The sequence below is a fragment of the Leptonychotes weddellii genome, chromosome 11 (genome assembly GCF_054177405.1).
Source record: "Leptonychotes weddellii isolate Sample4059 chromosome 11, ASM5417740v2, whole genome shotgun sequence".
Taxonomy (NCBI): Eukaryota; Metazoa; Chordata; class Mammalia; order Carnivora; family Phocidae; genus Leptonychotes; species Leptonychotes weddellii.
Window position 1 is genome coordinate 28,107,316 of NC_138379.1, and position 13,127 is coordinate 28,120,442.

Sequence of the window (13,127 nt, forward strand, 5' to 3'; positions counted from 1 at the left end):
CCTGAGCTGAAGGCAGATGCCTAACGACTGAGCCACCCAGGCGCCCCTAAAACCATTTTTTTTAAAGATTTTATTTATTTATTTGATAGAGAGAACACAAGCAGGGGGAGTGGCAGCTGAGTGAGGAGCCAGATGCAGGGCTCAATCCTGGGACTCTGGGATCATGACCTGAGCCAAAGGCAGACGCTTAACTGACTGAGCCACCCAGAAGCCCCTAATTTCTAGTTTAAATAGAAGTTTAATTTAAGGTAGAAATATATTATAAATAGCTAATTTTGCCACAATGCCAAGTTGTGGAACATAGGATTCATTATTTGCTGTAACTATTTGAGTAGACTCTGAGTAGACTCCTTCAGTGTATCAATTGGAATGAGTTCCTTCACAGACATGTGACTGTGTCACCTCTACACACTTTCTGACCTTGGACAGATGTACACAGAGGGAGCCATTTTACCTCTCTCAGAGCCAAATTCATTAGATATTTTAAATAGTCATTTTCTTGTGCTTCTTCAGAATTCATTTTACTTCAAGAACTTCATACAGAATTGTTCTCATTTCCCAAGACTAAAATGATCAAAATATTCAGTACTTTTGTCTAGTTGGAAAGTTGAAAAAGACAAAGCTAAAATCTTTGAGTTTTAGAACAGAAAAACTACCAAAAAAACATACAAATAGATTGTGGTCAATAAGCACATTAAAGTCCACATGACATTTATTGATAATTTAGATGATTTAAAGTGTTTTTCACAGTAGGTTTCTCCCTCTTAAATAATAATTTAAAGAAGCATGTTGTGCCCATCACCCATGGAGCGAATTGCATAGTTTAAATTACCTCCAAAATTGGGATGGGGGTGGAGAGGAGTCAAAGCAAACCATTTTTTTTAAAAAGGGCATTGGGATGTTTTTATCTGCATCAGAAACACAAGGAGCTAAGTGTCAGGCCTGTTTTACTTAAGAAGGAAATGTACATGGGTTTGTTAGCATAGTGGGTGTAGCTCAAGTTAGACACAATTGAAATTCTGTTTGCAAATCTGATCTTCAGACCCAAATTACAAGAAAGATTTCCTTGTGGTTCTGAAGTAGTGCTTATAAGGAGCAAAGTTCGTTTGGGGTTGAAATTGACCAGAAGTGGTTTGATGCCAAGTGTGTGAGGATGACTATAAAACCTGAAAGTGAATTGTCAATGTTAGTACAAAGGTAGCCCAACAGCCTTCCACAAAGCCACGAAAATGGCTAAAGCATTATCTGAACAGGCTATTAAAATGACATGTCAGGATTTGCTCCACTGGATTCTTTTTCCCTTAAATTAGATCACACTTCTATTGAATGGTAAAGGACTATTTCAAAGACTAAATTTCCTAGGTTTTCCACAATAATGTATTATCTTAACAATTTATACTGGTAACAAAATATAACACTATTATGTATACATTACTGGTAAGTTAGAAGTAGAGAGAAAAAGGGAAAGCTTTTGATTACACAGAATAGAACATGTTGATAACAGACATTCATCAGTAAAATCTGCATATGGGATTATTTGTTATTGTAATTTCATTTAGGGCAAGAAAAAAAGTATCTTGAGTCTCAGTAAGATATAAAACAGGCTTTTGAGAATAGGGAATAGAAACACATTTTAAAGACAAAAATAGTAAGGGAATTCAGTTAATACAATGTTAGCCTTTAACAACTAAAGTACACTTAAAGTAATAGTTCTTTCTTGCCGGGTGGCGTTTCAAGGGTAGATTACATTAAACAAGCCCACGTTATCTACCCACATGTGAGATACCTGATGCTATTCATGCATCTACTGAACCAGTGATAGTATTTTCTTGGTCTCTTAGATGGTCTCTTAGGATGAACATTAAATGTGTAGGTTATTGGTACAAAGCCATAATTCTAAGACAGTTTCTCCATGAAACATTCATCTTGGTGTAGGGGCAAACTCTTTACATTTATGAGTGCCCCCAACATCCGCATGTGAATTGAGGTGTAAGAATTAACCACTGAGTCACCACAAATCCTTTGCCTCATTTAGCTTCTTATTTAAGTGTCTCATTTTTCCAGAGTTCTTCCTTTTGATCTCTTACTTATGGGTGACTTTACAATTTGGGAAAATTTTTAGCACAGGGGAAATTGTGTGTTTATTGTTGTATTACTATTTTGCATAGAAGATAGTTTCATTACTATCTTAGCTCAAAACTTGCCTGGATATCTTGCCCTAATCTGAGGCCATCTCTTTTCTATGAGTACATGGTACAGAATTCTGCGGGAGCATAAGTGGTGTATATAATACTGAAATTATGCTTAAAAGGTACAGATAGCTATCTTTATAGTATTTTACCACATCTTAATGAAACACTTTTATAGAGAGGGCTTAATTTCAGTAGAGTTTTGTGTGCATATGTGGGTGAGCCTTGCTCATTATTTTGTTGAATATGAATGCACATTATCATCAATAAGATAACATAAGCAATTTAAACTTTTGAACTGCTCTAATGCTGAGAAACTGGAAAGGGACTTCAATTTGTACAATTAAGGTACAATCCAAACCCCTTGCCTGGACTACCAGGTCTATATAACTTGGTCCCTATTTGCATCCCCTATGTCTCCCTGGACCCTCCACACCTTCCTCCTGTGTTCTGATCACTCTGATCTTCTGGGAGTTGCTGGGACCACACCGCACTGGTTTCTGTTGAATCTCTGCCCTCTGGATTTCAGTTTGAATAGCAGCTTTTTAGAGATGCTTTTCCTGACCAGTGCATTTTAAGTAGCTACCCTTCCCCCTTAGTCCCTGTTAGTCTTTATCTCAGGACCCTGCTTATTTCATAGCACTTCTTAAGTTCATGTGTTAATCACTTTTAAAGTGTATTATATTGTGGGTCATTCTCCATTAGAATGTCAGTCTCATGAGGATAGGCCACATGTATGTGTTCACCATTTTTATCTTTTGTGCCTAACAAGATGCTCAGTTTAGATGTGTTGAATAAATTGCAGATAATTAAATCAACTACAAGTAGAATTTAATTGCATTAAACATTTAGTTACATTATATGGTTGATTGTATGTCCAGTGTCTCTTTCCCTGAGTGGAAGTTCCTCAAGATTGTGAATTGTATGCATGTGTGTGTGTTTGTGAAAGAGAGAGAGAGAGAGGAGGGAGAGAGAGAGAATACTATCCACACATTAAAGCAAATCTCCTAAGCAGCTCCATAGCCAGAACTTTGCCAGTCTTTATATAAAGGATGCCTGTCTCTTCTCAGGGGTGGGTGCTAGAGAGTCTAAGGAATAAACAGCCTGAAAATGTCTGTTCCTAAATGAATTCTTTTAAGTTAGCTGCTCAGTTCCCTGTGCCGTCCTCTTTAGTGCTTATCTCGACTTTATCAAAAAGAAGCTACCATCAGATTCTCACCGGGACCAAGGGTCTTTAACCCCTGCTAATCTGAGGCTGGAGCAGGTGGCTGGGTGCAGGGCTCAGCATTTGCCTGGAGGGGAAAGGGGCAATTATGGCAGGCCTGAAGCTGGAGCCGCATAAGGCAGCAGAAGGCATAGGCACCCCTCTAAAAGTCAGAAATTCCTGAACTCGACAGCTGCCAAAATCCATGTCTTTAAAAATATGCTGTCATTTTGACTTTTCACGTTTTTTGTGTTCCCTGATTTTCACCAAAGACGTCCACACCTGGAAGGTTTGAATTTAAGTAGTGAAGCTATATCATCAAGGGATTCATGAAGACAGTTGTGATTTGCCTGGCCTTCATCATATTGACATCAGGTTGTCTTTGTGTCAAAAAGGGATTATTCCAACAATTATGCCCAATTACACCGACAATAATACTTAGGACATGATTTTCCAGATTTTTAGATGGGGACTTAATTTTAAGTATGAGTAATCCTATTAGCAAGGTGTCTTTAATTCCAGAATTTAGGGAAAAATTAAAAGAAACCCTAAGGCCACAATAACATTGACCAGAGTAGCTGTTTAGTTTTTCCTGTGGACAGTTTGTCTTTTCTTAACTGTTAATTTTGAACTTGGTGCTAAGAGAAGAGGAGAAGGTTATTTGACCAGTACATGACACCTATAGTTTTAACTTGCCTGGTAGTGTAAGAAGGATTGTTAATAATCTCTTGCTATAAACATTTTTTGGGGGTAAATATTTCCTTATTTTTTCCCCTTCAGTTCCAAGTCAAAATAGCGGTTAAATTTAATGTCAGATATTAGTTGTGATGTAAAATTTTAAGGACAGTAGCTTATTTACTCAGCTTAGTTTCTTCTCTTGTTTTGTACTTTTGATTTAAATAGATTCTGAAACATAAAATTCTAGCTTGAACTTTCTGAGAGTTTTCTTTTTTTTTAAAAAAAAAATCGTTTTGCTATAGTTACTCTTAGCCAAAGATTCTTGAGAGATTGAGATTTGCATTCATCCCTTTGTTATGTAGGAAGGGAAAGAACGGACTTCCACACTATGGTCTTAGTAAAGTTGTTAGAGTTTATGAGACTTTCTAGAGAAATTGAAGACATAAGCACTGCCGTGACTGGTTATTTTTGTAACTCCTTTCTGTTTTGAAAACTGAGAGTTGTGTGTGATTTGGCTCATTCTGCTAGAATTCGTTCCTGAACATGGTTGTTTCTGTTTCTGTCAGGCGTTTGGATGCCAACCATATTACCTCAGTCCCCGAGGACAGTTTTGAGGGGCTCGCTCAGTTACGACATCTGTGGCTGGATGACAACAGCTTGACGGAGGTGCCTGTGCATCCCCTTAGCAATCTGCCGACTTTGCAGGCACTGACCTTGGCTCTCAACAAAATCTCAAGCATCCCTGACTATGCATTTACCAATCTTTCAAGCCTGGTAGTTCTGTAAGTATCTGTCCCTTTAAATACCATATATTTGTGTGAATTAGAGGGCAAAAGCAGATTTCTTGTGACAAATTATTATGAAAGTACCACACTTTTGATTATGCTTCCGAAGAGATACCTGTTTGGGGGAGTTGCCTTTTTTTTTTTTTAACAAAATTAAATGTGCTGACTTTTTAAAATACAAGATAGGATAATTAAAAAATTAACATCCAATCACTGTTGAATCTTTCTAAGATATGTGGCCTTTTGTAATCATAAGAAGAACTTGGGACACTCAGCAAATACTTGGATAGCTTTTACTTGTGTACCAGCAATGCATTCGGTGTTAAAAGAAGGGGCATTGTTTTCAGGAGCTCACAGAGAATAAGTTTCAGTGATATTTCATGTTTTGACTAATTTGTCTGCTCAAAGAGTATATGATTCTCTGTGTTTTAATCTTTGAAAACTTGGACATAAAAAAATGGCATTTCTTTTAAAATCTGTTACTCACTCTCACTGGTATAAGGTGATGCGCTTCCCTCCATGCTGGTTCCCTCTCCTCCTCATAGGGGGAGCTCACCAAAAATGTCACTTCACAGAGTGAAAGGCTCACCAGAGCTTTTCTTCTGATATGGGTAAATAGTAAAGAATCTTCAATGTGCGTACCATTTTTCCATGAGAGATCCTTTTCTTTTCCGTTGGCATTCCATGTCCAGTGAATCCGAGTCTATGTAGCCTAGATCAAGAGATACGTGCTATTTGTTGTCCATTAGTCAAAGGCTGAAATGTTTAACTACATGGTTCCTTTAAAAGACAATTTAGACACATAAAACATTATAATAGTTGCTGTTGGGTGATGTAAAAGTCATTTCGATGCTTTTTTCCATAGGCATCTTCATAACAATAAAATTAAAAACTTGGGTCAGCACTGTTTCGATGGACTAGATAACCTGGAGACCTTGTAAGTTGATTTGTATTTCAGATGGTTACGTTGTGATATTGATGCAATTTTGTATTTCCTTGCAGAAAAGGGAAAAATAATGGTCTTGAGTTCAATTCACTATTATTTGGCTTAAATACATGACTAAATTCTTGCCATCAAATAACACAGTTAGGAATACTAATCTCAGTTTATGGCTAAAAATGGTGCACAAGTTTAGACTTGATATTTCTTTCAAAAGTATGTGTAAAATGCAGCTCGATCTGCCGGGCTGTCTACTTTCTCAAAAATTTTGGTATTGTTAAAATGTATGACAGACAGTTTTGGAACATTGAGCCTTATAAAATTAATTCTGGGGAAAAAATCTTTTTTTGTTTTTTTCCATGATTTCATTTGCCTTACCGAATTATTAACGCTAGGTTTAAATATTTTCTCTGCATTCTTATATGCTAAATGAAATAAACTTTTCCATTTTGCCTAGGATACTTTCATTGTTATTCCTACTAGTTAAAGTATTTGGGAATACTGGCTGTTTCAACTGCACATGGCACCACTGAGCAAAAGACATTGTGCAGCTACGTGTAATTAAGAGTAGGCTCTTTATTAGAAGCTTTATAGTATTTGCTATTGTGGTATAATAAATAATTCAGAAAATGTCCCAATTAATTAGTTGGGTTAGTAATATTTGATTGGAATGCTCAGGGTTTGTAATATTTTGTTGAACTGACTATTCTGGTTAGCTGTCAGTTAATGAGAAGACTTAAAATCTTTTAGTCTATTAATCTACTTTCTTGTCTAAACAACCAAAGGATAGTGAACATCAATGGCTATTTGAAGGTTGAAGCTCTTGAAGAAGATAGTTCCCAGCTCAGTTCCCCTTTACTAAATATATAAATACCAGTGTACCAGAAGACTAGACGGATCTTCTGATACTAGACTATGAATACTCTTCCAATTATATGAAAATGAAACCTCTTCTTCCCAGCTAAATTTTTATTTGCCATTTTTCTTTCTATGTAGAAAAGAAAAACAAAATAGGTGCCTAAAGAGCTGGGCCTTTGATTTTATGTTACTCTCATTCTGAAATCAACCATGATAATCATATGCCAACATGCTATTTAGGTTATAAAAGAAATTAAAACTTAAACACTCAGAATTAAGACTTTTTAGTACAGATCAGGCTTTTCTCTCTCCTAATTAATGTAACATTTTCAACAAATTATAACCTGCTTCAAGACAATAATTGTGGGAAGCCATCCTGCTCCTTCCCCTTGTTACTTATCTCCGGTCATCCACCTGATAGTAGGTCAGCTGCCCTCATGCCAGAATTTCAGGAAGTCACTCCAAACCCCAAACAGAAACCTTGGTTTCAGGCTATTGTCATTCATAAATGGATATTCCATAAATTCTGTTTTATGGTGAATTTCCCGAGAAACGTCATTCAGATGACTTGTTTATTTAATGCACCAATAATATGTGATTGAAAATTCCTTAACCTTGTAAAATGAACTTAAAACAGTCATAGATGAATTATGATTCTTTTTTTTCTATTCAGTATTCTATGAAAAGGTGTAAGGTAAACCACAGGGTTTTAAATGGCCCTATGGTTGGTGAGGAGAGATTCCCATCCAGAGGATATGATTTTTTAGGAATACATTTGTACCAAAATGCCTTATAAATTGTGAGTACTCTTTAGTGTTCTTACATGTTTCCCCCTTTTTTTTCTAGGGACTTGAATTATAATAACTTGGGGGAATTTCCTCAGGCTATTAAAGCCCTTCCTAGCCTAAAAGAGCTGTGAGTATTGTTTTGCTCTCTCTATGCCTTAGTGTCCTTCGAACTCACCACTTAATGTTCCAACAGTGAGATTTGAAAACTTCTTAGCTCCATTGCATATATCACAATACACAGACACACATCTGATTATACAGACTGGATTATGTTAGTTAGCGCAGACAGTTTTGAGCCTGGATATCTGTACTCGGCTCCGTACTGCTGAAATAAGAGCCATAATGTATGGTCCTTGCCAGTTAGGAGCTTGGAGACTTAGTGGCACTGGGGAGGCTGACCACATAAGACAGAGAGCAATTGCTAGGTAGAAATAAGTGCTAAATGAAGAGGGTAAATGAATCATTCCAGAAAAATACCTCACTGAGAATTGGGGTCATTAGAAAAGGTAGTGCTAAAGAGAAAGAATTTGACTGGAGTTAAAAGGGTAGATGTGTGTATGTGTGTATTTATTGTAAAGATTTTATTTGAGAGAGAGAGAGCGAGAGAGAGCGCATGCACATGAATCGGGGGAGGGGCAGATGGAGAGAGAGAATCTCAAGCAGACTCCACGCCCAGTGCAGAGCCTGATGCGGGGCTCGATCTCACAACCCTGAGATCATGACCTGAGCCACCCAGGCTCACAACCCTGAGATCACTTAACCAGCTGAGCCACCCAGGCACCCAAAAGGGTGGAAATATTTAAATAAATGAAAGGCTAAGGGAGCATTTGAGATGTTGGCTTTGTCAAGGGCAGAGATAGGAATGTACATGGCATCACGGGGCTGGTGTGTCATGTCTTGACAGTAAATACTCTGAAATGCATTGCTTAAGGACTAAATGCAGGTGACAGAGGAATATGGAGGTCAAAACACCTTATGATTCTCACTCATGGTCTAAAGTTCTTTGTTGACAAAGCACCCGTTCAGCGTGTATGAGAGACCTGAGAGATATCAGGTTAAGCCGTGGGTTTAAGAAGAATTAGGAAATGGTCCTGGAAAGGATGAGGTGGAATTGAAACTTCAGTTTCCTCACACTTTCGGAATTTTCATGTAGTTGTTATCAGTTGTGTTTCACAGAATACTGAACAAGGCTAGATATTCAGGTTTTAACTTATTTCACAAGGGGACGTGTGTTTCAAAATATTTTTCTCCTCCCTCTTTAGGTTATTTCATAGTAATTCTATTTCTGTTATCCCTGACGGAGCATTTGATGGCAATCCACTCTTAAGAACTATGTAAGTAGTTTTGAAGGTTTTTTTTTTTTTTTTAAGATTTTCTATTTATTTGAGAGAGAGAGAGAATGAGAGAGAGCATAGGAGGGGGGAGGGTCAGAGGGAGAAGCAGGCTCCCCGCTGAGCAGAGAGCCCAATGTGGGACTCGATCCTGAGACTCCAGGATCATGACCTGAGCTGAAGGCAGTCGCTTAACCAACTGAGCCACCCAGGCGCCCCTGAGGGTTTGTTTTAATAGAGAATCATATAAAGCATGTCTGTGCCAGACATCTCAATGAAGAATGGAAATTTTAGATATATGGACTTTGTGAACATAGATGTAGTGTTGGATGGGTTGTGAACATAGGAAAACTTTACTTTTTTTGGGTATTTTTACAGACATTTGTATGATAATCCTCTGTCTTTTGTGGGGAACTCAGCATTTCACAATTTATCTGATCTGCATTCCTTGTAAGTATTATACAAATTTTATTTTTTAATTTTTACTCATTTTTTTAGTATTATACAAATTTTAAAACATACCTGAATATTTATGCAGTTGCTTTAATAGAAAACTAGAATGTATTATTGTAGCTCCAGAAGACAAAAATCTTCTATTTTTTTTTTTTTTCCCTTGGGCAAAAGTCCAAAGGACAATTCTGAAGATTTATGATGGTTCTTATTTATGTGAATACTTGGCTTAATTATCACAGTTTCAGGTACATTCAAGAAGTGAAAACTGATTTTATTTTTAGGTATAGTAGTACTATAATTTTAAAGTATTCAAAAAATAAAATGAAAATATTATCCATGAAAATTTTTTATTTTAAATTGTTTTCTCTCCCAATTTCTTAAAGAGTCATTCGAGGTGCAAGCATGGTACAGCAGTTCCCCAATCTGACTGGAACCATCCACCTGGAGAGTCTGTAAGTGCAGATCTTTGAAGAGGGATAGTGTAAATATAACGTGTGGGCCAGTCGGCATGGTGCCAGTGCTTTTTGGCGATGATGCTGGGTTTGTGTTGATTCCTGTAATCTCTCTTTGTCAATAGCATGCATGGAAATGGATATATATATTGGATTTGGACTCAGTCAGCTCAGGTAGAGGATGGCCTTAGTATATGGATATTTTATCTGAAAAGTTCACTGAAAATATAAGGCAGTAAGTAAATGCCAAATGCGAAGCAGTGCTTTAGGAATTCAGAAGTGGGGCAGTTGATACAGAGTATTGGAGAAAGCTTTAGGGAGGCGGTGTAATGTTTTCAAAATTGAATACTGTCAGGTTTCCCAGAGCTGGGGCTTTTATTTAGAAAGGCAGGATTTAGTAAAATGGGGAATACTGAAAATTTCCTCAGGGATGGCATACAGATGCTCATATATAGCTAGAATTCCATGTGTTTTTTTTTTTTTAAGATTTTATTTATTTATTTGAGAGAGAGAATGAGAGACAGAGAGCATGAGAGGGAGGAGGATCAGAGGGAGAAGCAGACTCCCTGCCGAGCAGGGAGCCCGATGCGGGACTCGATCCCGGGACTCCAGGATCATGACCTGAGCCGAAGGCAGTCGCTTAACCAACTGAGCCACCCAGGCGCCCTAGAATTCCATGTGTTTAATGGAATGCGGTGTGATATGGAGAAATTTGGAAAATCATTTGGGTCACAGTTTTAAAATGGCAACCATTAAACATTGAACTTTTGGTTATGGCAAATCTTCCCAGTGGATGGTCTGTGAATGGGGTACGGATGGATCCAAGCTTTTGCTGACCTCAGCCCTCCAGATAGCCAGAAAGAGCCTGAGGTGGCTAAGGGTCTCCAGCCACAAGGAGCCTTACCAGAGTAGGTCACATAAATGTTATGATTTTCACATGTACCAAGATGTCAGGAAAAGGGGATCAGGAAGCACTGGGCTCAGGAGTTTAAACTTGACGGTTAAGGTAGTTTGGATGTGTCTAGTACGTGGCAGCAGGTGGTATGAGGAAGGTGAGAGAGACTAGAGATGGGAAGGACCACAAGGAGGCCCTGGGAATAATCCCCTTGCTAAATGAATACCTTTTTTTTTTTTTTTTGTAGTTTTTAATTTTATTATATTATGTTAGTCACCATACAATACATCATTAGTTTTTGATGTAGTGATCCACGGTCCATTGTTTTCGTATAACACCCAGTGCTCCATGCAGTACGTGCCCTACTTAATACCCATCACCGGGCTAACCAATCCCCCTCCCCCCTAAATGAATACCTTTAACACCACTGGCGTTCCTCTGGGTGGCCTGCTATTCCTCCACCCCTCTCTGCATCATTCCATGCGTGATCTGCATAATAGCAGTAAAAATGATGAGAGGGTCATATGCTGGACACACCACAAAGGAGGAGAGCACAGGAATTGGTATTGACTGCAGATGGGAAAATGGAAAGGGAGGGAGGAAGAGAACATTTCAGAATGGTGAGTTAGGTTGGCTAGGTTTGGGAGGCAGGATGCTAAGTTGGCTTTGCACGTTTTGGGTATGAGGTGGTTTTGCAGGTGATTGTAGTCAGGCTGTGGCTGTGGATTAGTGTTTTTCTGTTGGTCCACATGAGAAATCAGCCTCATTGTCTGGACAATATTAACATCTCGTGTCACAAGCTTTTCTGCCTTACTGTGAAAATGAAATCCATAATGGAAGCTTAATCCATTTTCCTACATGCCTGACTTGAAGGAGTAAGTAGGTAGTGGGATACACAGACTTTAGTTCATAGGCAAATATCTGTTTCTTTTTCCATGTGAGAATAGCATTTTGTTTACCATCTCAACTTGAACCATTTCTTAGATGAACATTGTTTTTCCACAGGACCTTGACAGGCACAAAGATAAGCAGCATATCCAGTAACTTGTGCCAAGAACAAAAGATGCTTAGGACTTTGTAAGTTGGGTCCCTTTTCCCTTTTTATACTTTTTCTTTTATGAGCATCACATACATTGTTTTATTTTTGATAAGCTATTTGCATTAGCTGATTTTAGGGTAGAATTATGTCTTATTTGTTCCCTTTATGGAAATGAACAGGTGTTTTCATGACCGGGGTAGGTAACGTTTATTTCAATTTGGTTTTAGGGTGATATATATGTCACATATCTTGGGACTTTTACTTTGAACAAAGTAAAACCAGACTAGGCTCTTCCTTGGTATTTTTCTTATCTGGACTCCCCAGGAGTGTCAGGTCTCCATGTCTTTCTCTTTCATCCATAACCTAAGCAGAGCCCAAATCTTTCTTGGGTCAGGAACCAGCTAAGCATAGAGCTTTCCAAAAACTTTAAACTATCCTGGAAATTAAAAGTAAATAAAGGATGTAAAAATGTCACAAGAACAAATAATTAAGTTACTAAGCTGTTAATAAGTATTCAGTGGAGAGAGATAGTAACAAAATAAGTGACTGATTGATGAAGTAAATCATTAAATGTTGTAGAGTATCAAACATAGTGACCACTACTGAGGAGACACTGCAGTGGAATTAACTGAGAGTTATTGAGTCCCCGTATTTGATTTAATATAATTTTTTTTGAAAATGTGAGCTATGCATACCACCTCTCACAGCGTTATAATTAAATAACAACATAGAAATTGTTTATAATATAAATATTATAAAAATGTAAAAAACCACATAATCTACCACTTGGATGTAATTTTATATATTTTCCATATTTTTATATTTAATTTTACATGCTTAATGTTTTTAATAATTTTACTTAAAAATTGAAAAAACATTTAAATGTGTTAAATATATTTTATGTTGTCTATACTCAACATTATGTACTTGAAGTTTGCAAATTGTAAGCCTGCTATATCACTGAGGTACTCTAGAAGCTTACAAGTCTTAGAAAAAAATAGTTGCTTTTCTTCAGCTCTCTCTTTATTACAGATCTTAGTGCTGCTTTCAATCCTTCTGAGTGTAGCTCTTCTAACTTAGTGTTCTGATGACATAGAAATTAATTTGTTAATTTTTTGTTGTTTTAAGGGACTTGTCTTACAACAATATAAAAGACCTTCCAAGCTTTAATGGTTGCCATGCTCTGGAAGAAATGTAAGTTGGTCTTTGACTTACTCTTTTTGCTGTGGTTTATTGTTGATTCACTGAACGTTTCCTATTTTAAATAATGGCTTTAATATTAAGAAATTAGAAACATTAAGGAAATAGATGCATATAATCAGGTGTTCCTGTGAATGAATGTCAAATTGCACTCGGCATGGTCATGCAACCAGCATTTCTTAGGTACTTATGAGGCATTTTGGGAGACATTATAGGGGGAGGGCTGTGTATACAAAAAACAAACAAAAACTGTTCTTGGCTATTGAGGGAAACTAAACATGGATGCCTACTGTGTACCTATAAGCTCTGGTGGCA

The 13,127-nt window shown here is 37.4% G+C and overlaps 1 protein-coding gene across 2 annotated transcripts in view; it reads left to right on the forward strand.

Moving 5' to 3' along the window:
• LGR4 (leucine rich repeat containing G protein-coupled receptor 4) overlaps nt 1-13,127 on the forward strand; it is a 99,186-nt gene that overhangs the window by 76,424 nt on the left and 9,635 nt on the right. For both annotated transcript variants that reach the window (XM_006727283.3, XM_081798437.1), the window contains exons 5-12: nt 4,638-4,853; nt 5,722-5,793; nt 7,501-7,569; nt 8,705-8,776; nt 9,152-9,223; nt 9,610-9,678; nt 11,579-11,650; nt 12,741-12,806. In XM_006727283.3, the coding sequence (XP_006727346.1) occupies nt 4,638-4,853; nt 5,722-5,793; nt 7,501-7,569; nt 8,705-8,776; nt 9,152-9,223; nt 9,610-9,678; nt 11,579-11,650; nt 12,741-12,806 (708 nt within the window). The remainder of the gene's footprint in view (nt 1-4,637; nt 4,854-5,721; nt 5,794-7,500; nt 7,570-8,704; nt 8,777-9,151; nt 9,224-9,609; nt 9,679-11,578; nt 11,651-12,740; nt 12,807-13,127) is intronic.